Source organism: Dipodomys spectabilis, unplaced genomic scaffold (genome assembly GCF_019054845.1).
Source record: "Dipodomys spectabilis isolate Male_0828 unplaced genomic scaffold, ASM1905484v1 ptg000054l, whole genome shotgun sequence".
Classification (NCBI taxonomy): domain Eukaryota; kingdom Metazoa; phylum Chordata; class Mammalia; order Rodentia; family Heteromyidae; genus Dipodomys; species Dipodomys spectabilis.
The window spans coordinates 21,054,288-21,081,415 of NW_024870731.1; the positions used below are offsets into that span (position 1 = coordinate 21,054,288).

At 38.2% G+C, this 27,128-nt stretch overlaps 1 protein-coding gene across 1 annotated transcript in view; it reads right to left on the reverse strand.

The window, feature by feature from the left end:
* Positions 1-1,081: 1,081 nt before the first annotated feature.
* Positions 1,082-27,128, reverse strand: part of Cfap20dc (CFAP20 domain containing) — a 208,415-nt gene continuing 182,368 nt past the window's right edge. Inside the window, exons 15-16 of the mRNA XM_042680019.1 lie at positions 14,056-14,150; positions 1,082-1,645 (exon numbers count right to left, since the gene is read on the reverse strand). Coding sequence (XP_042535953.1) covers positions 1,533-1,645; positions 14,056-14,150 — 208 coding nt within the window. The 3' untranslated portion in view covers positions 1,082-1,532. The remainder of the gene's footprint in view (positions 1,646-14,055; positions 14,151-27,128) is intronic.

Sequence of the window (27,128 nt, forward strand, 5' to 3'; positions counted from 1 at the left end):
CTGAGACTACTTAAAGCAGAACAAGGCCTTCCTACTGGACTCCAGCCTTCAAGGTCAACATCAAGAAAACCAACTCATAGTATTCTGCATGCATTGTGAAGCCTCATTTGTGGATTTTCATTTTGTAAGTATGAAGATCTTAGAAATTCATAATAAAGGTATATTTGAGAAGAATAGGATTAAAAGCTTATCAAATACAAACATGGTTCTACATAATGTATGATCCCTTGAACAGGAGCCCAAATCTACTCATGAAAGTAAAAGCTATTATTTCCTCGATTGGGCAACATTAAATGAAATTATAGTACTACCATCAAATTCAACTGTACACCAATAATTTTTCATTTCCTAGGGTACTCTTCTTTATTAAAAATCTTTATTAAATAACAAAATATGCCTGCTAATACAATAAGTACTTCCTCGAGCTCAATATTAATGACTTGGCACACAATTCAAGGCTGTCTCCCTGAATGCAGGAAATACACAACTTTTGCCTTGTGATTCAGACCAAAGAAAGCTTTCCCGATTTTTCCAAGGCCCAAGTCACAGGTATGCTGTGTTCAAAGGGTGAGTTCTTGCTAAATCTGGATCCACAGAGTTAGATGCTAAGAACGCCAAGATAATTGGTAAAAGATTAAAAAGAGTAAAACAAGCACAATGAGTAAGTAGCTCAAATGATTAACATTGCTATGATCTTTGCACACTCTGGATGAACTAAAATGAAATGGAAATAGTGAGGCCAGTGCCAATAAAATGTGATCGTGAAGTCTGACCAGTTTGTTTTCTTTTTTAAGTGTCTATCAGTAAGAACTAGCCTATGGGGGTTCAGTGGTAGAGTGCTTGCCTCACATGCATGAGGCTCTGGGTTCGATTCCTCAGCACCACATAAGCAGAAAAAGCCAGAAGTGGTGCTGGGCTCAAGTGGTAGAGTGCTAGCCTTGAGCTGAAGAGCTGAGGGACAGCACCCAGGCCCAGAGTTCAAGCTCCACTACCGACAAAAACAACAACAACAACAACAAAACTAGCCTAGAAAAGACTGTATGGTAAATAGAAAAAGGCAGTTTAAAAGATATTTAGACTGTCACACTTTATTTTTTAATATAAATACATCATAAAACTAAAGGTACCAGATATCTTTTAAACAAGAATACATTTTCTGTTGTATATCAAGCCATCATTTGATTAACACTGCAAAAAATTTGAATGAGTAACTCTTAATTTGTGTATATAAAATATTTGAAATAAAACTTTTTAAGATGAGAATAAACAAATAAGAACCAATTTAAAGTCCTAAAAGTCCTAAAATCTTGTCTTTGGGTTCCTTCACAATTTCAAAAATCACACATGTCTACAGAAAGAATGTAGGTATTCTTAACATTGAACATTATTTACAAAACAACTTCACTTCTCTCTATTCCTTTTGATTTCTTGGGCCCATGTAGCCAAAACACAGGCTGTGGTACCTTTTCTACAGACTTCAAGCTGTTATTCTGCACTGACTGGGCGGCTACTCTTAACCCTGGGTGAGGGGGTCATACCAACTCGTAGTATTTCCCAGTCTGGGGGTCAAAGTAACAGTTTAGACAAGGGTCGTACAACAGAGTCAACACTTCCTCATCCTCTTCCACGCTCAGATCTTCTTCACCTGCAGGGAAGGAGAGCCACAGATGCGTTAGCTGTACACCGGGCCTGGATTCCTAAACGCCACATGAGAAGGGTGATGAGGCAGGGATCACCATTTCTCCTGCAGGAATTTTTTTTTTTTTTTTAAACCAAGTGTTAGGCTGGGAAGGAGGAATGTTGTGGAAATGTTGACACACCACATAAGCACTGTAAGATCCAGAAGAAATGCCAGTGATGGAAAGGGCCAGCTTCACAATCAAAAGGACAAAAACAACATGGAGACTTTTTTCTTTCAATGCAAGAAGAAAGGCACAGAGCCAAAAGACTAAACAGTTATGTTCATTAGGATTAGGGAAATAGAAAGGATTCAAAATTAATTATCAGTTCTAAACTTGCACATGGGCCAAAGCTATATAGAATTCAATAAAACTCAGATTCAATGGCAAAACAGAAAGCCAGTCTTCATTCCTGCATCCCCCAAAGGCTACCGAACAAATACAGATTAAGATAATGTTATAGACAAATGTAAAGGAGAGAACACATTGGAAAACTGCCTGCCATGCCATCTGAGGTTTTAGTGGTAGGGATGGTCTACATTTGCTGGGGACATAAACATGGCCTGGTTTTTCCTGTGATGGTGATTTAGGCAGATTGGATGAAGAGAACACTTACTACCTAAGTAATGAACAGTTTCAGTAAATGACATGAAATTCAAAGCAATGTTTTAGGATTGGGGATGTAGTTCAGTGGTAAAACAATTCCTTAACAATGCTCTGGGTTTCATTCCTAACACTACAAAAAAAAAGATTGTTTTTTAAGCAAGGATGCTTCCTGAGATCCCTGATGTTCCCAGTACTTCAGTCTTTGGAAGTGAGCCCTCCAGAAAGTCTCTGTAGAAGGAATTCAGGGACTGAGGTCCTGACCTCTAAGCCAGAGAGGAGAAGTAGAAGAAAGGTAAAGGGGGGTAATTAGCAAAACACTCCTTCCTACAGGAAGCCTATAGCTTGAGTCCAAGGGCCAGTTCCTGAGGGCTCAAGGCACTGTAAGTAACACAGGCTCAGCAAAATTGTTTCTGCAAAGTGTGAATAAACAGCCTATGTTCTAAGCAGGCAGGGCATACATCTTTCATTGCAGTATTCAGGATAATACTAGGTTTGAGGTTAACTTGACTATGGCAAGACTGTTTCTCAAAAACAAAAAACCCCAAAACTCCATGATCTTAAACTTCGTTGCTCAGAGTAATGGAAGGTGGCAGTGATTGAGTCTCATTTTACCTGGTGCTTGGTCATCATTAGGGCATTGACAAACTAGAATTAGGTTCAAGAGCATGACCAGGTGGTGAGGGTTTGAAACCAAACCAGAGCCATCCTTCTTGTGATGAATGAAAAATATACAATGTGATCTTTCCTGGAACCAGGCATTGAGCTATGTGTCAGGGATATAAAGATTTCAAGACATCGATCTTGTATTCAAGGGACATGTACTCAAGTGGTGAAATGTGCCATCACGGGAGTCACATTTCTTGGGAAGTGGCTTTAAAAAGAGGTACCTTGCTTGCTGTTGCTTTATTGGTAGAGCCTCGATGTTTCAGTATTTCCTCACACGCTAGCTCCTTGGACACTGAGGAGCCTGTGGAATAGGTCCCTCTCTTACAGTGTGAAAGATGAGATAGCTCATACAAGGTTGCCTGGTGAATTCAATGCAGTGTTGGGGGACAAACTCAGGTTTCAGTGTCCTTTGTAATGTAATATGTAGAAAAACAAATTGAGAAGCATTAATCTGGGCTGGCTCTGGTGCCATAACAAGCAAGCAGAAGACCAACTCAATATGAATAGTAAAACAAAACTTCAGCTCGATCAGAAGCTGCTAATCTAAGCTCTAACTAGGGATTGCCACTTTAACCAAGCGCATGTATCTCTTGGCCTAGCTGTCAAATATGTATCATAAAAGTTTCCCTGCTAATTTCCTTTTTAGTGGAGCCCCATCACTGTGGTCTAGTGATAAGTGATTCATGAGTTGTGTGCTCCAATAAACTCTTCAAAATCTTAATGCACCTAAAATTATCTTTTGACACCATGCCTGATGTTTTTGTGAAGGGAGTGGTGTAACACATTTAATTGGGAGCTATTACATTAAAAGATCTTAAGCATAGCAAAGAGTAAAAAAAAAAGTGTCCTACATATTCAAATATCAGATTTGGAAACAAAAGAAATTTGATTTCCTACCTATCAGAAATGATTGGTCAGCATGACACAGTCCACATGAATGAGCAGAGGCAAAGAGTTCATTAAGTCGAAAGAAACTGAACTCCAGAAAGGAGAAAGCTTGGGAAAAGTGACAGCAGCCTTTCTTCCTTCAAGTAACATATAGGAAGTTAGGAAGAGTTTACTCAGAAGTAGAGTTGACCAGCAAATGGAATATAATCTCTATAGAGTGTGAAGCAGTAACTGAGGCAACCACTGATGAAGAATTTTGTAGATAAACCTGCTTAGGACAGGAGACCAGATGAGTTTCTGTGCCCGTAGCTATGATGGTTTATATCCTTGAAGTATGACAGGACCACGATGGATTAATAGTATAGCTGACCCGAGCACCTGGCACAATTTCTAATTAAGATCAGGAAGGCAGAGAAGATTGTTCTTCTTTCCTTTCCTTTCATTACTCTAAGAGTGGTCCTGGAGGCCTGCTTTCTGTACTTCTTCCTCTAGGTAGAGAGCCTACAATCGCTTTCCAAATGCGCAGTCCATACTAGAGATGACCAACTTCCTTTGAGTCCCCTCTGCACATCAAAGGAGACCAGGTATGCTCTTTACTTTCAAATACTAATGCCATCATCCTTTTAACATTTGACTACTTCAGAGGATGGAAAGACTTCAGTTCCTCAATAAATCTACTGTGTGCTCCCAATGTGACAGAGGGAGTCATGGCTGGTTTAGATGAGAACCATCCAGATACAAAACAAAAGCAGCCACTACAACCGCTACATTTCACTAACAAGTAGTGAAATGGGGAGTCGATACTGGAGAGGTGCTGAGAGAAGCTGCAGTTCCAGGTTCTGATCTGCCTGAGGACAAATGGGAGCTCTGTTGTGTGCTGCCTGTATGGCTGCAGATCTGTGGGTAAATTCACCTCGGTGGACCTAGATTTCCTTATTTATGAACAATGCCTATTTTATAGGGATTTGTGGAAGTTTAAATTGAACCTTTTGATAGTCATCACACAGAAGTGGTTCAATAAATGATAGTTACAGTTACTATCAAAGCTACTATTACTACTATTACTATTACTACTACTAAAATAATCATGAGGAATAAGCTCTAACTTAATAACTCAAAACATCCAGCAGTACTGAGAGAGCTTAAGGTATAAGTTGGGAAAGGCTTTCTTCAGGCATGTGACACAACAAATGTAGACAAGGGCCAAGGTCGAATCCAAATCCCATGTTTATCACATTGATGCTGTAGGACACTGGGGAAATTCATTGCTCTGAGTTTCCATTTCCTAAGTCATGTTATTAATAGTAGCTGTCACAGATCTAAATGGGAGTAAGTAAGATAACCTTCATCACACTGTTAGCACCCAGTAAAAATAATTATAATAATCACCATGGAAAATGTAGTGTATCCAAGGTAGATAGAGTGGTATGTTCATTTACAAATTATTCCCTTTTCCCAATTATCTGATTTTTTTTAGTACCAAAGGGAAAAAAAGTAGAAGTGGTTTCGAAGGAAACCAAAACCCCCCAACTAGTTTTATATAAAATACTCTGATGGTGATGTTGTTGATGATGATGGTGTGTGTATGTGTGTGTGTGTGTGTTGGTACTGGGGCTTGAACTCATGGCCTGGGCACTGTCCTTCAATTCTTTTAATTCAAAGTTAGCATTTTATTATTTGAGCTTTTTGGTGTTAATTGGTGATGAAAGTCTCACAGACTTTCCTGCCTAGATGATCCTCCAGATCTCAGCCTCCTGAGAAGGTAGGATTATAGGGGTGAGCTACTGATGTCTTACAGGTTTTTTTTTTAATGGTACTAGGATTTGAACTTAAGAGGTTCATACTTGCTAAGCAAGTGCTCTACCACTTGATCTACTCTATCAGCCTCTGAATTCCTCTTAGAATAAAAATAGTCATTAGACCAACAATGATATATTCTTCTAAAAGTACAATTAATTTTTTTCCATCAGGTAGAATGTTTAAATCACTGGGGTAGATGATTGTAAGTTAGTCTCTTTCAGGGATCTGATATTAGAGTTTCTGTCTTTACATCAACATTTGGACAAACTAACCTCTAGCACATAAGAGATAAATGCTATATACTTCTTTTCTACATTCTGTGCTTTTACAAAAAATACACATAAAAATTTAACCTGATGCTAGTAAATGAGATAACTTGCTGCATTTTCCAACCAGTCAGGAATCTTTCAAGATAAAAATAACTGTTCTAACAGGCCCTGGGTCATTATCACCAACTGCAAAGGGGTCAAGGCGAATCTAATTCATTAGTAGCGCTTCTGCTACACAATGCATACAAACTGGGGCTGTGACTGCTGTATAAATGCATTTGTTCCATTGCTATAGAACTCGAACCTCATGCATTGTAACCACAGGACTAAGATAGGTTCTGTGGCTGTTAGAACCAAAACTTTAAATGGATGGATTAAAAACCTACCAGCAATGACATTTGTACAAAAACTGGGTGAGATTGTGTATAACTTTACATTGAGATAAGTGCTTTAAACATACATAAAAGGTTTTGTTTTCATTGTAACTTAATTTTCAAAGGCTCAAACTTACATCATTTTGCCAGTGCAGTCCCTACGTAATGAAATTATAATATCATTAAGCAATTACCACTATGATGTCAAGCATTGGATATGTTTTGAAAGGTAATTATCCTGCATGGGTATGGGGTAATTTTCAATTATATTCTTGGATGGTGCAGAGTTTGTTTTTGCTCAAAATGCTAAATTGCTCTATTTAAAGACTGGCTACAGAAGCTCTAAAAGGACAAATTAACAAATAAAAACCATTTTCTGCTACCAGGCTAAAAGCATCTGGACGGGGGTCCAAATTACATTTTTACTCTTCTCCACATCAAAAAGCTATTCCTAGTGAAATAAAATTACCTTTCAGATACTAATCTATTTACAAACTTTCAGCCTCATCCCCTTTGAAATTGGTTAACAGCAATAAAGAGGAAAATCCAGCAGAGCCAGACCAAATGGAACAATGCTGCCTGTTCCTCCCTTCAAATCAGCTTGAGTAAATCACCCCTCTGGTTCACCTTTCAGAGCCAATTAATTGAAATGTTTAATTATCTATATTTATTGCATTTTAACTGTGGATAATTAAAAAAACCTATATATGGAAAGCTAAGTCTTCATGTCTGAAAATAAACCATGTGGCACCAGTTTGATTACCAGAGTTAAAAAAAATCTCTGAATCAAGACAACTGTACTTGATTTTCAATTTTCTTATGTTGCCATCAGAAAACTTTTTTTTAAGTTAATGCATTCTCTCTCTCATATAGATCTTGAGAACCAATTGACTGTATTTTTATATGCATACTAATCAGCTATTGTTTAAACAATTCACTGGTGAGGGATCACCTTGTAGAGCCATCAGCCTGAAGATCGATAAAGAGGACATCTAAGATAAGATTCGGCTGAGGACTAGGTGCTTGAAAACCATCCCCAGCATCCCTCATAGGAGGGCAAAATGAACTTGCACTTAAATCTGGAAGGTCTACCATGAAATGTTGAATTTGGATCTCAGTAAACACACATCTTCAGATACGAGAAAAATAACAAACCAGAAAATAAGAAATGAAGATACTTTCTACAGGTGCAAAGAAAGCTATACTGTTTTTGGAAGGCAAATAACATGTTTGTGATTATAGTTTGTGGCCCACTGGGAAATAAGAACCGTTTGCAAAAACTAGAGGCTGTGTTTTATTTGGAAGATGTCATTTTAAGGGTCATGTTGAGGGTCTGAATGGTTAATTAGGGGTTCTTGCAATCTCACTCACGCCAGGTAGTCTCTACTGCAGTGATTCCACTGTGGTCTTGAGAGTATGTGGTTTGTGGCTCTAACCTCATTTTGTCACATGTGAAGGAAGGTCTCTAGCCAAGCGATGGGGGCTCAGAAAACTTATGGTGGCTAAGAGCCTGATTTGGTGCAAGGTGTCAACATTGAGAAAATGAAAATGCATATGAAGTCTATCAAGGAAAGCTGAGCCCACATCCTGGGCCAGGAACTCTTCTCAATTGCCTGTGGTATCTGGAGGTGGAGGCAGGTTTAGAATGGAGGAAAAGGGAGCTGCAGGCACAAGCAATATGCTGCCTTGGTGTTTGCATTACTCTGGGAGAGGTCATTTCTAGTATCCCTGAAATGAAGGCCTCTCTACTTAATGTTGATTTCCTCCTCTCATCACTTTCTCTGCAGAAGAGATCCATGGAGTCCTAATAGTTATTTTATCTCTCTTCCCTAAACTTAAAAGGAGAACAAAAGCTAACTAGATGCCTACAGTGAAGAAAAGAGGCACTTCATTCAACAATGGCCTAAAGATTATGAACCACTTTATAAACTAGGAGTCTAAGTGGGGATGTCAGGGGTCTAAATAGAGTGTTTAGCACGGTATGATTTAATCAGAAAGCTTATTAAAAAGAATCACAGTGAACTTTTCAGTCATGTGGTTCTTATTAACCTGAGTAGGAGTTCTCTGGTCATGTTGCAGTGTTGGATGTAGGGGTGCGAATCTCATTGGGTCTGTGACTCAAGCTAGCTCCTTTACCTTATGGTAATGTTGGACAAATATATTACCTCATGCTGGGAAGTGTTGGAAAAAGCTATCATGGGGTAAAACACAAACCCCATGCAATGACAGGCATACAACAGTACCACATCACTGTTAGCTTTTATTATTAGTTTTATATAACTATTGTAAGGGTTAGTCATCTTCTTTGCATCTTTTTTCCCTTTATTTGAGACAGTGTTGCTATCTAATCCAGGTGGAGCTTGAACTTGCAATTTTTTTGCCTCAGCTTCCTGAGTGCTAGCATTATAGGTGTGTACCATCACACTTGGCTCTGCTTTACATCTTAAGTAAATCTTTGAGGTACAAAGATAACCTAAACAATAGCTCAAATCATCCTCAAGTCTCCCATCGGCCAAAAACTCATTCACTCTTTAAATATTATAGAGTTTTGCTCTGTCCTTGATACCATTTTAGGCTCCAGAAGCAAAGATGCTTAATGAAGCAAGACTTTTAGACCTTTTTTTTGTTTTGGTTAATGTTGGGGCTTGAACTCAGAGCCTGAGTGCTGTCACTGAGCTTCAAGGCTAGTACTCTACCACTTAAGCTACAGGGTCCACTTCCTGCTTTTTTTAGTGGTTAATCTGGAGATAAAAATCTTACAGAAGTGGTGCTATGGCTCAAGTGGTAGAATACTCACCTTGAGCTGAAGAGTGCAAGGATAGCACCCAAGTCCAGAGTTCAAGCCCCACGACCGACCAAAAAAAAAAAAATCTTACAGATTTTGCCTGCCTGGGATGGCTCTGAACCATGATCCACAGAACTCAGCCCCCTGAGTAGCTAGGATTACAGGCATGAACCACCAGTGCCTGGCTTATTTTTAGACTGCTTTAGGCAAATGTCAGGGAGTTATGTAACTGTAAACAGAATGACCATGAAAAGAATCCTCTATCCTCTACTGTGGTGGAACAACTGCCAGACAACCCTTTCTTGAGCTTGCTGCGAGGACTTGTGAGCCTTCTGTAAATTCTTTATTAGTAATTTGGATATTACATCTAAAAAGAAGCAATCACTGCCTGTTTGTATCCCCTGGAAACCATTGTTCATAAAGGAATATCTTGTGTGGCACTGTTGTAAAGACTGTACTAGAATATTATTTTATGAGACTCGGGCAAATCCAAAACTGCTTTGGATTGTCTTTCTTACTCAGAATCTATGTGAACCACAAGAGAGGTCTACAGGCTGAAGAGAGAGGCCATTATTATTCCATTTTGGAGCCAGTCGGCATGAATAATTTAAGGGTCATATCGGTAAAGGAACAAATGTCAAAAACAAATTGACAGCCATTCTTTGAGCAAAGTATGGTTCATTTTCAAAAGGTCAGTTTGGTAGTTTCCTTGAGTAAGTTCTGAAATCTTCGCTTCCATTTTCACATTTCGCACGAGCTCCAGGAAAACACATTTTTTAGTAAGTGTTAAGGGCACCCTTGGCTCGTAGTAATTGATATTCAGCAAGTATATTACAGCCCAGGAGGAACTGTGAAGAGCTGGCAGTTTCTCCATCCAGTTGGGTAGCAGGGATCAGAGTGTGACATCGTTCCTGTCGACTGCTCTGCTCACTTAAATGTGGCATTTACACTTGAGACACTCTGCCTAAGCAGAAAGTGACTAGGACACACACTCTGATTGTATAAAGTAGTGCTAGAATCACTGGCTCAAGGGCCCGATGTAACTCATGTACTTTCTTTTATCTGTCCTGGGAAAGTTTTCTAGATTTATTTATTGGTCAGGCCATCTTTCTCTGCTGTTAAAATGCAATTCCACCTCCAGCTGCACCAGTGCATTTTTGGTCTCCATCTCTGATGGAATAAGATAGTTCACTGCATCTCTTCACTGATCTAAGTGAATTATGTGGAAGTTAATAACAGTACTCACTGCTTGTAGTCCGTGGTGAGAACTGATGTGCACATATGAGCCCAGACAGAACACAAGAAGGAGGAATTAATGTTAACTTTGTTTTATTTTGAGACAGGGTCTCAGTATATAGCCCAGGCAGGCCCTGAACTCATAAGCTTACTGTCTTAGCCACCTGAAGGCTGGGATTATAGATTTATGCCACTAGGCCCAATATAACTATTGTCTCTATCCTAAGACTGAAAATGGGTGGTCCAATTTCTGTTAATTAGCCCACACAAATCATGCTCACAAACCAGTGAAATGGTTCAGCAGAAAGGCATGGTGTCCTAGTTTGAGCACTGACTAGACATTTGACCTTGGGTTAATTACTTACCTCTTTAAGCAAATTGAGGACACTAGGCCACACTAGTATTTGTAACTGGTTCATTAGAGGCCCAGGGCGGAGTTGTGAGATCTTAACTCTCCCTTTAGTCTGAAAAGCTCAGCTTTTATCTCTTTTATATTAGGACTTCATAGAAGATTTTGCTTGAAAAATCCTAAATATATTATAAAATTCTGCTTATAAATGAAGTTTAAGAACTGTTGCCTCACATCACCTTTAACTTTCTAATTGCTAGAAATGTATTCGCTTAAGGCCAATACTGATGTGTTTGGACTCTAGAAATATGTCAACTGTATCACAATGAGAGGGGAAACTGAAGGTTACATTTCTATGATCTTCCCTACCTTTTTTGTTTTATGGTTGGTATGAGAGATGGTCAGTTAAAGAATATTTCTTACCATCCTTCCCTCCCTTTCTGTCCTCTGGTTTTCTTCTGAGAATTTAGAAATTCTAATACATGCCAGCAGTTGCATCAGGACTAGAGATCCATCTCTGCTCTTAAACTCAGGAAGAAAGACAGAAACCAATAAAAAAAATCAGGATTGACCACCTGTGAAAATGTTAGAGAGTGAAATGAGAGGACACCATAGATGTTCTGAGCAACTTAGATGAGGTTCTGTGGGAAACCTAGTGTAAGGAGATGGCTACAATTGAGGACCGAGGCTGGGTAGAACAATGGTTCAATGACTGGGCTTTATTCAGCCATGCCCCCTCCCCTTGGCTATGGCTGCCATCTTTTCAAATGTGGCTGTCATTTCTAATAAGCAGGAATGTCCAGGGATGAAACAGTAACAGCTGGTGTCTGTCTGTCTGTCTGTCTGTCTCTCTTTAAGAGCTTGGCATTTAGCACTTGAGAAAAATACCAATGGAAAATATGCTTTCTAATCACTAGTTTTATTTATTGTTCTTTGAGAAGGTAGTCTATCAACTTGGTTAAAAACTCAAAAATATAGTTGTTGGGCTCTGGGGTCAGGCTGCTTGAGTTCAAATCCTAGCGCCAGGTTTCTGCCTTTGTAGTTGCAGGATCTTGGGAAAGTGACTTAAAAACTTGGTGCCTCAGTTTCCTCAGCTGTCACACAGTACAATGGAGAACATATGCAGGGTTATCTTTCTCATAGTGATGTTGTGAGGGCTAAATGTAACAGCTTAGTACAGACTCTGGCATACAGTAAGCACTAAATGAATGGTGCTGTGCAACAGAAACATCAAGGAAGAGTCAGACTGCCCACAACCATACTTCCCTTTCCTTTTTGATGATAAGAACTGGAAATGTGAGCCATTAGTTTTGTTTTACGAATACTTTATAGGGATGGAGGAAAACTCTATCTCAGTGTATAGGTCAGTACTCACTGCACTAGGCTGTATGACGCATGATTAACCAAATAGGAAACAGTAGTTTTTGATGGTATAAATGATCTACAAACTACCCAAGCACATGAAAAGAAGGGAAGGGGCCGATGAAAAAATTAAGGGTGACAGACAGAAGGGTCTTCTGATCTGGTTAACACTGGCCAGAACATTTCCACAATCCTCTGAATATAATTTGTTCTCAGAGGAAGTTCTGTTTACCTTCAACATAATGGAGCTCGTGCTGCCAGAACTGAGCTTTGAAATGGAGACTTTAAGATATTCTTCTAGCCACTTATTACTAATATCTATCTTGGGTGCCTTCACTCAAGGACCACACTCTCAGTTGCTGTGGCTTATTTAGGACACTTAACATAACATATTATTTGTTCCTTCACAGCAAGGTCTCCTCCTGACAGCCAAGATTCTATTTTTCTGTCATAAGTAATTATAAATGTGCACCTCTACAAAGATTCCCAATTTGAGGGGCATAATCTATTTCACACAGTAAATCACAGAGACATCTCCATCCCCTGGGTGACCAAAATGTGCAACTCAGATGTATGAGCTCTCACTTGGAACTTTCCATACTTGAAGAAAAATGGGGAAGCTCCACTTCCTCCTTGGAGCAGTTAAGAAAAATAACCAAAACAAAAAACAAACCCAAACTCGATAATCTGGCACTTTTGTTGGACATTTTCCTGTTTTTTTAAGCTTTAGGTATGGAACTATTGTCTTCAAAATTCAACCTACAAAATTGTCTAAGTGAATCCTGCTTGAGGTAATTTGTTATTCCAATTATAAACTTGACCTCACCCCTGCACCTCCCCTCTCAGCCCCTCAGTTTTCACCAAAGATTCTTTTGTGTTCTTCTACCTTGTATTCCAGACAGTAACCAAGCCCCTCCTCATAACCAGAAGCTAACTTCATCTTCATGGCTCTTGCCCACAAAGGGACACTTTCCTTACTGCTTCCATCTGGCGTCTACATTGCTAATACTTATCATATTGATGTGATAGCTTTACTTCAATGAACAAAATCTGTGTCTCTGCATTATGGAAAACGTGTACAAGCATGTGTCACTTAATGATGAGGATATGTTCTGAGAACTACAATGTTACTCAATTTTGTTGCTGTGTGGCTATCATAAAGGTGGCTGCTGCTTATGGAAACCAAGAAGTTATACTTCAACCACATGACGTGGTGAATTGAGTCTGCTGCTGGTGTGGCATGGCATATTGGTTAACAGTAAACTTCTTTGTTTTGGAAGTAGTAGTACATTCTAACATAATGACAAAAGTGTAGCAGTGACAGTCATATTATCATCATGTGTCATGTGCTGTACATAATTATATGGTAATGTAGTTTCTTGCTACTGGCAGACAGCTCTGTTTATAACAGCATCTCCACACACACGTAACCAATGCAGGACAGTGTGATATTATGATGGCTATGCCATCACTAGGTGATAGGAAATTCTCAGCTCCAATAAAAGCCTATGGGACCATTGTCATATATGATGTTGGCTGAAACATCATCATGCTGTGTTTGGCTGTTTCTCAGTGATGTGGAGGACTGGCTCCACTTTATAATCATTCCAATAAGTAGAATCTGGTAGGCACTATTCTAAGAGCTCACACAGTAAAGCATCATTAATACCTCACTGAATCTTCATAAGAAAGTAGCAGATGGGAACTATCTAGTATTGGTATTATTTTACACAGGTATTATTTTACAATAACTGAAAGTCCTAGAGGTCACACAGTGGGAATTAGTAGAGCTTGAATTCAATCGAAGGTCATTGATACCAAAGCCAGGATTTATGCCTTAGATGATATTTTGCCCTAGGATCAACTTGTAGAAGAACACTAGCAATTTCTCTATATTCTATGTAGGGAACGAACTCACCACTCTAAAAAGTGAGTCATTTTGGATGTATAAACCTAAGTGATCAACATTAATGAGGGCAGTGGCTTATTTTCTCTATTTAGAACATTGTTTTTGTTTGCATACAATTTTTCACATTCCTACCTTGAGCACTCATACTTCCAGAGGAATCCAGGTTCTGCTCTGCTGACTGCTGGCTGGGAGGAACAATTGGTGGGCTCAACATGCTTAACCAGTCCCTAAAAATAAAGTAAAATAAATGAACAACACACTAATTCCTTATATAGCTTTTGTTTTTCCTGCAATTTTACTACTCTTCCTGAAGCTTTCGCAGAGAAATATTTCTTCATCTATCTGGACACCCTTCAAGAAGTCTAGATATTAATATTCCATCTTATAAATTGTTAATATGGAGATCAGTCACAACTACCCAGTTGCTTGATAAATTTATTAAATGCTACTATTTCTGTTTATTATTATTACATTAAATAGTAGCATGATTTTTTTCTTACATAAAAATTATTTCAGTAACTCAGAAGTAGAAATAGTGTTCCTTATGTTCTTTGGGTAAGAAAGTCTGACAATGGTCCATGTTAATGTGGCATGGATGGCAACATTCCCCACATAACTCCAGTCAGGAGTCATTCTTGGAGTTGCCATGGGATTACTACAGGGGCTCGGGTGGGGAGATTCATATTAACGGTGGGCTGTAGAACAGCAGAAGGCAACAGAGGGGAAGAGGGGGTTGTTGGGCCTCAAAGAACTCATTAATGTAAAAGTTCTCCTGTAAGCCCTTCTGCATTCCCTGCTCAAACTTCCAACCACATGCTCTGATCTCTTAACTCTCCTTCCCTCTCCATTTTCCTAGTCTCTTGTTCCCTTTAGGGAATAGCATAGGTAGACTTCTCAGGTTGGTGACTTCCAAAGTCATGTTACTGTGTGCTCTGCTTCCAATCTGTAAACTTGCTCCTCTGAGCTTCTTAGGTGTAGAAGGGTAGGCAGGGGAATATATAGAATTTTCCAGTATGAATTCTATTTCTTCATGGATATGGCAACCTGCATTGTTTACTTGTTTTTTTTTTTTTCTTGAAAAGAGCATGTCCAAATCTGTCTAAATTTCTATATTTCCTATTCTTTATCTACCATGAAATATATTCCCAGTCAAGAGCCAAGAACACAAGCTCTGAAGTCCAAGGCAGACCCCAAGTTTCTAAGAGTAAGAACTTGGCTAAGTCACTTAATATTGCCATTCTTCACCTGCAAAAGGAAGATAATGACAATGCTTCAGAGTGTGGTTGTCAGGATTAAGTGGATGTCAAACACTTGGTATGGGTCTGGATACACAGTCATCCTTCAGTAAATTTCAGTTATGGCACCATTTTCAGTGAACATCACTGGTCTTACCAACAATGATAAACTGAAGTAAGGTTTTAGGTTTTTAAGACTTACACCGGTAAAGCACTGAATGACTACCAGCTCATACAGCTGAATTTTCCTTGCAAGCCACATTTGTCAGTATAAAAAGTACTTCACTATAAAAATTACTCAATTCCTATTTGTACTATTTTTGAGACTTTCATTCATTGTTCACCATAGCCATCACTAGATTATGGCTGGTGAAGTGAGGGGTGAGCATGCTGTGTAATTGAATTTCATCATAATACATGAAGGGCAGCAGAAGGTATTTGTCACTGACTTACTTCCAAGCTAATAGGGCATTTTCTGATAAGTACCTTTTATTTCATCCATTTAATTGGAGCAAGCAAAAAAAAAATCCCACATTATAGAAAATTATGAGGTCATATACAAATTACCAGCCAGGACCTCATCACTCAATAAAAAAAGAAAAAAAATGCTATCATCTTATGACAGCTCAGCTACGGCACAGGAACTCTGCATCATGGCAGTAGGTGTGCCTAACTCTCTTGGTCCACAGAGTGAGGGAGATATAGGTGACTATTGTGAGCGTGTTATGAAAAGCAAAATATTTACTTCTCAGGGCAATGATTTTGTTAGGGTTATTCCTCCTCAATAATAACTATGGAGAGTACAGGTTTCTCTTTTTCCTGTGATTAAATAATCCCAGATTTATAGAGAAGTGGTAAGATTACAAAGACTTTCTATATATCCTTCACCAAAATTCCAATTACTCCGTATTTGTTATGGAGTTAGCAAGTCACTAAGTGTTGTCAACTATTGCATAGTCTGAAAATTAAACATTTACATTTAAATGATTTCTTTCTTCCTTTCTTGCTGGTTTCTATTTTAAAAGTGGTTGCACATTAACAATTTAAGTTAAAAATATACCAGAAAGGTATATTCAGGTAAGAGTCATATTATGCAAAAAATAAGCACATGCATTTCTTTAAAAAATTCATTTTCTTGTACAAAAGGTAGCATGCTATAGTCATTCTTTTGTACTTTCTGTCATTTGCTTTTAGAAAAGATATAATTTTATTGTTATTATTAAGATGTACAGAGGGGTCACCATAAGTTAGGTAAGTACATTTCTTTTTGAACAATGTCACCCCTTTCCTTTTCTTTCCCCCAGTTTCTTCCTCCCATCCCTACCCACAAGTTGCATAGTTCATTTTCCACATAGTGAATACTCTGTGTAGTTTCCTTCTGCTATACCTTACAAAATACCCTCCAGAGAATTCCACAGTAGTTCATAGAACTTCCTCAGTCTTTGTCCCATCTATCTATTGCTCTACCATGTGGATATACCTTGATTTTTTTCCCCTCACAACTTTGGACATCTTTATTAATACTTGGTGAGACTCATTTGGTTACTCCTCATGAGAGAAATCTGAATTTTAATTGCTTGTAATCATACTGTTCTGGTTTCATGTAGTTCTTACATGAACCTATAAATCAATTGATTGTACTAGGTCTTCCCAAACTAGATCTGAAAAGCAGAGGCAGTATTCCGATGAAGACGGAGCTGAAAGAAGTGAAACTCCGATGCTCCTGGTGACATTTCCTGTCACATGAAGGAAAACAAGACTTTTCAGTCTGGATACTGGGGAGCCCGGGGGTGGGGATGAAACAGTAAAGACACCAGTGAATGAACTGTGGAAACAGGGAATGAGATAAAGTAGAAGTTTGACACAAGAAGTGTCTGAGTTCTAAGTATGAACACGTGCTAGAAATACTGTATTTAGGTATCTATTACTAAGTCCTAGCCTTAGTTCTCAAACGTGTCGGTATATTTCCAAAGCCATCAACATCATCATCATCCTAGTCCAATCCTCTAGCACCTCTTCCTTACTCCTTCCCAATCCAGAGTGAACTTGAGGTAAAATCTCAAAAAGTCTTGATTTAAAGCCTTACATGCTATAGTCTTTACTAGGTCTCTGGCCCATTTTTCTTCCTTCTCCTCACTGTTACCACAAATGATCCTCAGGCTTCACAAGGAAAACCATATCCTTAGTCTATTTTTCTTACAATGTACGAGTTGACTCTCTTTAGCCTTCAGCTTTCAGCTTACCTGTTACTTCAGAGATTGTTTCTTGAGTTCTAGGCCTACCAGTGGACACCCTAGCAGGAAAAACTTGGCATACTCAAATTAGGATGACTTAAGAAAGATTAAGAAAGGACTCATTATAAAGGTGAGCAAGGTATAGGGAAAGCACAAAGGATAATATAGACTACCAGGGTGGTTGCCCTGGTTGCCCCTGGGATGAGGAAAGATGATCAGAATCCAGAAAGCAAAAGATTTGGAGGGCCTGTTTGAAAAAGCTGAGATTTTGGGCCAAGGTTTGCTGTGAGCCTGAGTTAGTTTTATACAGAGGGAACATAGGAAAAGCAACCCTAACTTCCTTCTTTGTTCTCCTCTCATTTCCATTGGCTGAAGGCCATCAGAATCAGAAAGCAATGGAGTTATTGATATAGTTATATGCCCAGTAGCTTCTCTGGGGGCAAAGAGAAGGATGTAGAATGTAGGAGACCTACAGAGCTGAAAGAATGTATTTGGACAAAATCCCTTGTGATTTCTTGACAGTCATCTCAATGTGTAATTATCCACTTAGCTGTGTGATTGAGTTATGTATACCTTTCCACCAAAACTACGCTCCACAGAGCAGGCAGTCTTGTCTGTCTTCTTTAAGTATTAGATTCTCAATTTTTGCTGAATGAATGAATGAGTAATTGTAGGAAGGCCAAGGCTACAAGAGAATGGCATATGAGAGCCAGATTGGGCAGCTGATACATTCTCTGAAGATCCTATAGGAAGAAGGGCAGGAGAACATGATTTGAGAGCAACAGGAGGCATAACAAGAAATCTGAAAAGGCAAATAGTTGGGGATGCCATGAGAATTATGCTTGCCAAAAATTTCTTCTCCTTCCTGACTAAAAGTAGTCCCAGTACATGTTTACATTATGGTAACATCTGTAGTAGATTCACATCTCTTTCAAGTTGGAAAAGATATGCATAAACAACTGCAGTATTTTCATTTCACATCAATCCAGGTTTGTTTGGAGACATATAATAAGCACTCATACAAATGGGAAATCATTCTCCTAGCCTCTATACAATCACTTCTCCTGCCCATATCTTTTGTCAGAAAATCTATAAAGCAAAGAGGACTGAGCTCCCAACAAATGCTCTATGCTTCAAGAAATCACAAAAAGCATTAACTTCTTTATACTCATTTAAATATGCTTTATGTTCTCTGCAGAACTGAATATTTTTCTGGCTTGACAGTATTTCCCCTTGGGTTAAGAAAATATTGATGACATAGCATCATAGGATCATTTTCTAGACATTGCCCCATTAGATATGGCAGATAATTCAACTCTAGGGACACAAATCCAGGCATCAGACATCAAATTCAACTACAACACATGAACAGTAATACCTACTAGAGACAGCATAGAAGACAGTTTTCCTTCTCTATTCTATTCTATTATCAGCTCTTTTATAACTTTAAATTTAATATATGTTCCCCTGTAGTGTTGCAGACTTTATGTTGAATATTGAATACGATAAGACATAGTTCCTGCCCTTGAAGAATTCAACTTATTGGAATAGATATTTGGACCAAAATTTATAAGAGTAAAGTAAGTGTTAATTAGGAATTGGTCCAGGGAACATAGAGACCTGGGAGACTAGTTCAGGGAAGGCTGACTAGCAAAAGTCAAGAAAGGGTTATTCCTGAAGGATGAGAATGTGGCAGCAAGATAAAAGAAAAGACACACACTCCCCATAGTACAAAAGTATAGGGGAGATTGGGTACTTAAAGCAGCGTGAAATGATGATGGGAACTGGTATATATATGCATTTAATGAGTCAGTTACTGAAAAAAGCAGGACAAGTAGATTATAAACTAGGAGGTTCTGGAGGCCCTGGAGATTTAGTGAAAGGATTTAATCCAGAAGAATCAGTTCTAAAGTCTGATTAAACTCTGAGTAAGACTGAGTTGGGGCACTGTGCACTGTGAGTAAGACTATTAGTTGGTGAATGACCTGATACCTATTGTTTTGGGCAAATGGTTCCTCTACTACAAAAAATTTTATTATAAACATATTTTTCCAACTCACAAATATATGTGAGCGAGGATGTTTATTACAGCACTATTTACAATAAGAAAAGATTGGAAACCACCTAAATGTCCATTCACAGAAAGTAGACTGAATACATTATAATATATCTAAATGGGGACAAACTTTCTAGAAGCTAAAAAAAAGTGTGGTCTGTTTATATGTGCGAATTCAGAAAGACACCTAAGATTTGTTCGGGAAAAATTTATAAGTGGGTTGTGGAACAGAATGATCTTACCCCTTTATGTTAAAAATGTATATGAAATATATTTTCTGAGTTCTAATACAAACATAGGAAACTTGTGAAGAACGGCCAAGAACCTTTTAACCATTTTCACACCTGCCAGTAGGAAAGTGGGGGCGGAGGGTACAAAGTATAAGACTTGGTACTTTGTACATTTTGAAAGTGATTGCACCCTTTGCTTTTGTTCTACAGTTACTATTTGTTTTGGTGTGGATGAAACTCAGGTCTTGAACATGCTAGGCAAGTACCCTACCACTGGCTAACACCCGAGCCCTAGAGACTTTATTTCTAAAGGTGGAATCTCTTCCTTCAAAAGCTTCTAATGGAACAAGCTCTACCAGACTTCCGAAGCACATTTTAGAACTGTCTAAAACCAGTGTTTTAGGTGGTAAGTGATTACTGGCCATAGGTGCTAGACTGGTTCCTCAACCAGTGGGGGTGAGGAAGAAAAGAAAATAGGTTGTCTTCCTTAGTGTCACCTAGTACCATCTAAGTTGATCCTAGTAGCCTTCTCCACTGCAGAAATGAACTCCATGATGAAGGCTGAATATTTTGGGTCTTTACTAATCCTAGAAGTGTCAGGTTTTTATTTGCACGAACAACAGTGGCTTTATCTATAGGTATGACAAAGAAAAAAAGTGGTTGATTTAAACAAGCACACATGTCTTCAAGAAACTAGTAATTAAAGGACAATGGATCCTGGGCTGAACTCTCCAATGTTAGATATGACAATTCTGTGACAAGAATGGTTGCTGTGAGAAGTTAGAAGACAACTTTCTCCTTTGCCACAGAGAAGAAACTGGGCAAAACTTGTTTCTGTAAAAAGACATTTAATATCCTTCAATGTCTTTCAAAGGACCTTCCACCCCCCATGCCCCCTTTTCCTTTTCTAGTAGCTGGAGGACAAAAGGTCTCAGCCTCAGAGAAAACTAGGCAGTGACTCACTTCTCCTTTACCTTTCACAAGAGAGGAATCATTTTAGGATAAAAATTCTCAAGGAAGTCAGTTTATCTCCTCAAAACAGAAAAACCTAATCAAGCATTGTCTGATTAATTAGAGACACTAGGAAAAAAATGCTATCAAGGCCTACAGCTGTAATCAACTTAATCAACATGCAAAGAGCCAATCTATGGTTTCCTTGATTAACAAAGCAGAATGTTAAACAGGGAAGTGTGACATTGTAGTGCCATTTGCTAAAGCTGAAAATTGAGAATTTTCCTTAAATATTTAAAGTCAGGTCAGGATAAAGTACAAAAATCTTTTATATTTGATTTCTTATGATGGATACCATGGATGTGGACATTTCAATTCAACTTTCAAATGCAGACATTTAAGAAGTAGAAATGAATAATGACTTTACATTCTCCAATGAAGACATACACAAAAAGTCAACTCTTGCTGCACACTGTCATGCGGTGAATTCCCCACATGGTACTAGTTAGTTATTATTATTTGAAATGATAGAAAACTATTCACTGTCAAACATCTTTATATAGCACCTTTTTCTGAGTTCTAAGACAACTGCATGTTAAGTGCTTTGTAACTGAGTCATTAGCAAATCAAGAGTGGAAAACTTTGCAGCCTTTTCTAACTTTATCCAGAGAATAATTGCCTTAAAATTAGAATACAAAATAAAATTATCCAAACCTTTCTGTGAAATGATGACATTTAATAGGGCAGGAAGAGGAGGTGGGATTTAACTTAATGCTTTAATTTAGCTTTCTGGGCTTTTGTAAAGAATAACTACAGGGTATCATTTTCATCATTAAGTGTGTCAGATTATTAGATATTGTATTTTTGTTCTGATTTCCAATTTCTTCTCTAAGTTTGGTTATGCCTTTATGTTCAGTAGTCAACTAAAACAATGATATGCTAAAAAGAAACTTTTGTGAAATGAACGACAATTTAATTTCCTCCAGTATTGGCTGGTTGCACAAGAAAATAAAGAACTGGAGAAAGCTGACAGGCTATACAGTTGACTAGATTTATTTCCCAGCATTTGCAGGGTGTATTGTTGCATTTCAGTTAATAAAAAATATTGTGATAGAACACTGATGTGGGTGATAAATGGACTTTTAGACAGACATGGTGTTTTAAAACATCTAGGAGGAAATAATCAGAAGTCCTTTGTTGTGTGGACCATCCTTGTAAGTAAAATGAGCTTTCCAGGGATGCAGTAATTCTTTCTAGTCGCCAGGCTACTATGGACATCATAATTATTCAGCATTACTCCAGATGCTTTATTCAACCTAAATACAGTCCTCACTCTATAGAAAGCTTACATGCTGCATTATCAAAAAGGTAAAAGGACATGAAGACATTGTAGTATCAGAAAGAGCATACTGTAGCAAAGTAAGAATTACTAGAATGACTCTTACTAAGAAACTTTCATAAAAGTGCAACATTCCCACATAAAAATAGACACTAAATGTAAAGCAATGAATGACTCCAAAGTGACCATCACCAGAGACAAGACAGATGTTTCTCTCTTCTCTTTTCCCAATTATTACTTTCTCTTCTCCACAAATATCACCCAGATGGTGACACTCCAGATTCGTTTGCTGGTTGTTGAGCTTTATACAAATGGAAACATACAATATGGATTCCTCAGTTGTCCATCTTCTTTCCCATACATTGTATTTGCAAAATTCATGTATGCTTTTGGGTACTAAGTAGCATTCCATTGTATGACTATATCACAATTTCCCCCCTCCAACTATGGAAATAGGCCAATAATGGTCCATCTCAGTTTGGGGCCACCATGGATGGACGGATGTAGTAAGGAAAAACTTTCCCTCTCCTCGCTTGGGTCCAGTGGTTCAGGGTCTACAAATCAACTGACAATAGACAGACTATCAGGAGCAGAGACAAAGTTTCTTTACAGCACACTTGGGAGTCGATCAAGTTGGAGTTGTTCCTTTATCTCTGATAAAGGATTATTTACTAATTTAAGAAAGGGAGGGATTTTCAGGGATTCCATGGGAAAGTTTAGAAGGTTCCATTGGGGCTTTTGATGCTAATGGAATGTCTGTGTTCACATTGCTTGCCAAGTTCACAGGAAACTTCTTGTGATGAATAGCAGCTGTATCTTTGAAAGGCTCTACATAGGTCAGGTAAGAGAGATTCAGATCAAATTTCTGCATTTTCTATAGCTCAAATGCCTTCACTTTAACATAACCTTAATATCCACTCCGAGGGTTAGAGTGGTTTCTCACAGTCTCTATATGACTCATATATATGCTTTCTACTGATCATACATCTAGAAGGGTAATTACTTGTTGGATATGAGGGCAGACAGAGTATATCCACCTTGTATAGAAGCTGCCTAGACAGTTTTCCAAAGCTCTCTTATCAGTTTTACTCCATCAGCACTAGCAGTGTGCTTCAGTCACTCCATATCCTCACCCAAACTGGAATTTAAATCTTAGTCATTGTGATGGGGGGCAGTGGACTCTTCTTCTTTTTTTTGGGTCCTGTTGTGGGACCTAAACTCTGGGCTTGGGTGCTGTCCCTCAGCAATTCAGCTCAAGGCTAGCGCTCTACCATTTGAGCCACAGCACCACTTCCGGCTTTTTTCTTTTTGCTTATGTGGTGCTGAGGAATCGAACCCAGGGCCTCATGCATGCAAGGCAAGCACTCTACCTTCCCAACCCCGACTCTTCTTAGCCTTTAAACTTTTTTTGTGCCAATCCTGGAGCTTGAATTCTGGGCCAGAGCACTGTCACTGAGCTTTTGTACTAGGCTAGGACTCTGCCACTTGAGCCATGACTACATTTCCACCTTTTTTTGGTAGTTAATTGGAAATAAGCATCTCACGGATTTTCCTGCCCTAGCTGACTTTGAACTGCAATCTTCAGATCTCAGCTTCCTGCGTAGTGAGGATTACAGGCTTGAGCTACCAGCATAGGCAAAATAGAAAAAAAAATCACATTATCTTACTTAGTTCTATAAGGGAGAGTCTTCTCATGGCATTTCCATATAAAGATATGATGTATCCTGATCAAACTCACTCTTATCTCCCTTTTACCCTTTCTACTGGCTCCCTTGTTCAGACTGATAACCCCATTCCCCCATTCTCCAACAGAGCCTGTTTTTCCTCTCTCTCTCTCTCTCTTTCAAGTATGTGTTAATTGTGCCGTGGTAGTTCAGGCATGCATATACTACATTTTAATCAAACTACACTTCTCTATTACTTTCTCTTAATTTGCATTTCTCTGATGTTTAATGAGTTTACACACATTTCATGTATCTTCCAGTCTTTTGGATGTCTATTTTTGTGAAATGTCCTATTCAAGTGTCTTAGCTATTCTTCATTTCTTTGTGTGCTTCTTTTTCCTTACTGACTTGTGGTTCTTTATGTATGTTATATGTGAGCCTTTCCTCCTATTTGTTTCCTGTATAGCTGAGATGACAAGAATATGTCACTGTGCCAAGCTCTTGGTTAAAAGATGAGATGGGTTCTCTACAACTTTTTGCCTGGGCAGATCTTGAACTGTGATCCTGTGAACATCAGCCTCCCAAGTAGCTAGGATTATGGTATCAGCCACTTTACTTAATTTTAATATAGCTGAATTCATGTAGAGATGTCAGAAAGTACACTTAGTTTTGATATAGCTGAATACATCAATATTTTCCTTTATGGCTAGTGAAATCTGAGATCTTTAAGAAATCTTTTCCCACCCTTGATCATTATTTTTCAGTGTTCTAGAATTTTGTTGTTCTATGTGCTAGTCATTAGTGGCTACTGAGCTTGAGATGGTTGTAATTTAAAACGCTATTTTATTTTAAGGGCTTAGTATTGAAAACAAATGCAAAGTATCTCATTAGAAATCCTTTGTTAGTTATAGAGACTAAGATAATCATAGAAACTATATTAAGCTGAAACAGGTAAAAATGCTAATTCCACTCCCCAATGGATATATCTAGTTAGAAGGGAAATGACCTATATTGCCTAGACATCTAAAGGAATTATTTAACAGCTTTATCACAACCTTCATTCTTTCCCACTGAAGCCCTATCTCACCTTGCTTATTAAGTTGGTGTGTAAACCTTTACCCTAGCTGGTTGGAGAGCAACTCCTTATGGAGTACACCTATATACATAAACTATATATACACCTATATACATAACCTCCTGTTAATTTGTCTGTGTCCAGTAAATTCACAGAGCCTGATCACCCCTAAGTTGATAGAAAAACCTAAATTGGTGGATGAAAACTTTTTCTCCCAGCCATTACATGTTGAAATGATAATTTTGAATATGCTGGGCTAAGTTAAACATATTATTAAATTCTATTTCACTTGCCCTTTTACTTTTAAGTGAGGTTAGGAAATTTAAAATTATATATCTGTGACTCACATTCTATTTTGAATGAATTGAAGAACAGTTTTCTGTGAAATATTCTTCTCTGGATGGGATTCCTTTGCTTTTGGTGAGAAATTATGCTATGGTATGCTGGAATTTGAAATCTATCATTTAATTCCCTAGCTCACTCTTTTAAATAAGGTATACTATTTTGAAACTTATGACTGGTCTAGATCTTCGTAGGCTCCGTAGATCTTGTCTCCTATGTTGATATTGAAGGCTCACGGTCTCAGTGGCTGGTTTCTGGAAGTAGTCCAATTTGCTAGGCTGCCTCTTCTTGCTTTGTCTCTTGGATCAAAGTCCCACAAATTCTCATTGCCTTGGAAGCTCTGAGTGGCTTCACTCAAATATTTTTCATTTTTTGTCTGCCTTTTCTGGTTGTTCAGAGGGGAAGTTCAGTGTGGAAACAAACAAGTCTGCCATTGCTAGGTGCAGAAATCATATTAATTGAAAAAACTATCATACCTCCATCATTGAATGTTATAGGGTTCTGATCACTGCTGATATGGAAAATTGAGTCAGAGCTATGTTGAAGGACTATGTGGAAGGAGCAGTGCTGATCCAATTCAAAATTTGACAGAAGAGGCAAGAGGATGACGATTACATTAGGAGGTGTTAGCAAAATGCAAATTCCAAGGTTAGAGAGAATCCTGTAGGGCAGGGAATAGCTTGCTTGATAACCTCCCCAACTAAATGTATGGCAATTCTAGTTCAAAGAAGACAAATAGTCTATGAGTCACATCCCGATTGATACTACTGTACTACTTACTGCCTGGAGTAAGTTATGGAGAAGTATTTTATGTTTATATTGGTACTCAGAGATAGTGACTCACCAGCAATGTCCCCCAAGAACAAAGGTCAGGCGATGGCTACAAAAAGCTGTGAATCGTATCTCAGAAATAATGTTAGTGACTGTGTTAATGTGTATCAGATGTATGATAGCCCTGGACTATCTCTTCATATTCTCCAGGATCTCTGATTCCTTTAAACTGTGCTGTCTTTAGGGGGAAAACTTATTCCTAATATCCTTTCATTTTCTACAGATTAATGAAATGCACATGCAAGCCCATGTGCAAAACTTGTTACATATATTATTTCAGTCCCTGCAATAAACTTTGCAGTAAGTAGTAAAATGCATTTCCTACTTTTAGAGAACTAAATTGGGGTTTGAAGAAGTTAAATATTTTTCTAAGATTACAAAACTCAGCACTGTGACTACAGAATCTGCCTTTTTTTTCTAACCTGGGTGTTGAACTATGGGCCTGGTCACTGTCCCTAAACAACTTTTGCTTCAGGCTAGCATTCTACCACTTGCAGCTTTTTTTGTGATTAATTGGAGATAAGAGTCTTACAGACTTTCCTGCTTGGGCTGGATTGGAACTGTGATCTTCAGAACTCAGCCCCTTGAGTAGCTAGGATTACAGATGTGAACCACCCAGAATTTGCTTTTAACCAATGTATTATGTATTCCTAAAACCTTTTAATTTACATGTCAATGTTAAATAATGACAAGCCATTTTGCTTCTAATTTAATGACTAGAATTACTTGGGCTGGTTGGTTCCACCTAAGAACTTTTGTTACAAATGTGTGCTTGGAATCTGAGGAACTGGGAGTGTTTAGCAAATAGTATTAAAACTGCTACATATGATGAATATTCAAGTATGCCAGAAACATGCAAATAAGTTTTGCTGTATACATTTCAGAATTTCTAGCAAGAGTAATACTACCTCCTTACATTAGCTTGTTTACTTACTCCAAGTTGCAAGCATTAATGTTAGAATTTGTAAAACACAATTTGAACAATAATCATGTCTAGGATTCAAAATATTTGCACTTAGGTTAGCTACAAGCATGTATTTGTAAGTAATTATGTAAGGCCATCATTGGCATACTGAAAGAAGAGAATATGAAATGATCCAAGCTTTTCTTAAATTGGTTTTTGAATGTGAAGATGTTAGAATATAAATAGTTTAAAGGAATCAGAGAAACTTTATTCTGAAAATTCTTGTCAATGCCAATCCATCCTTGTCAACTGAACTAAAAGTGTGCTATTCATATCTTGAATTT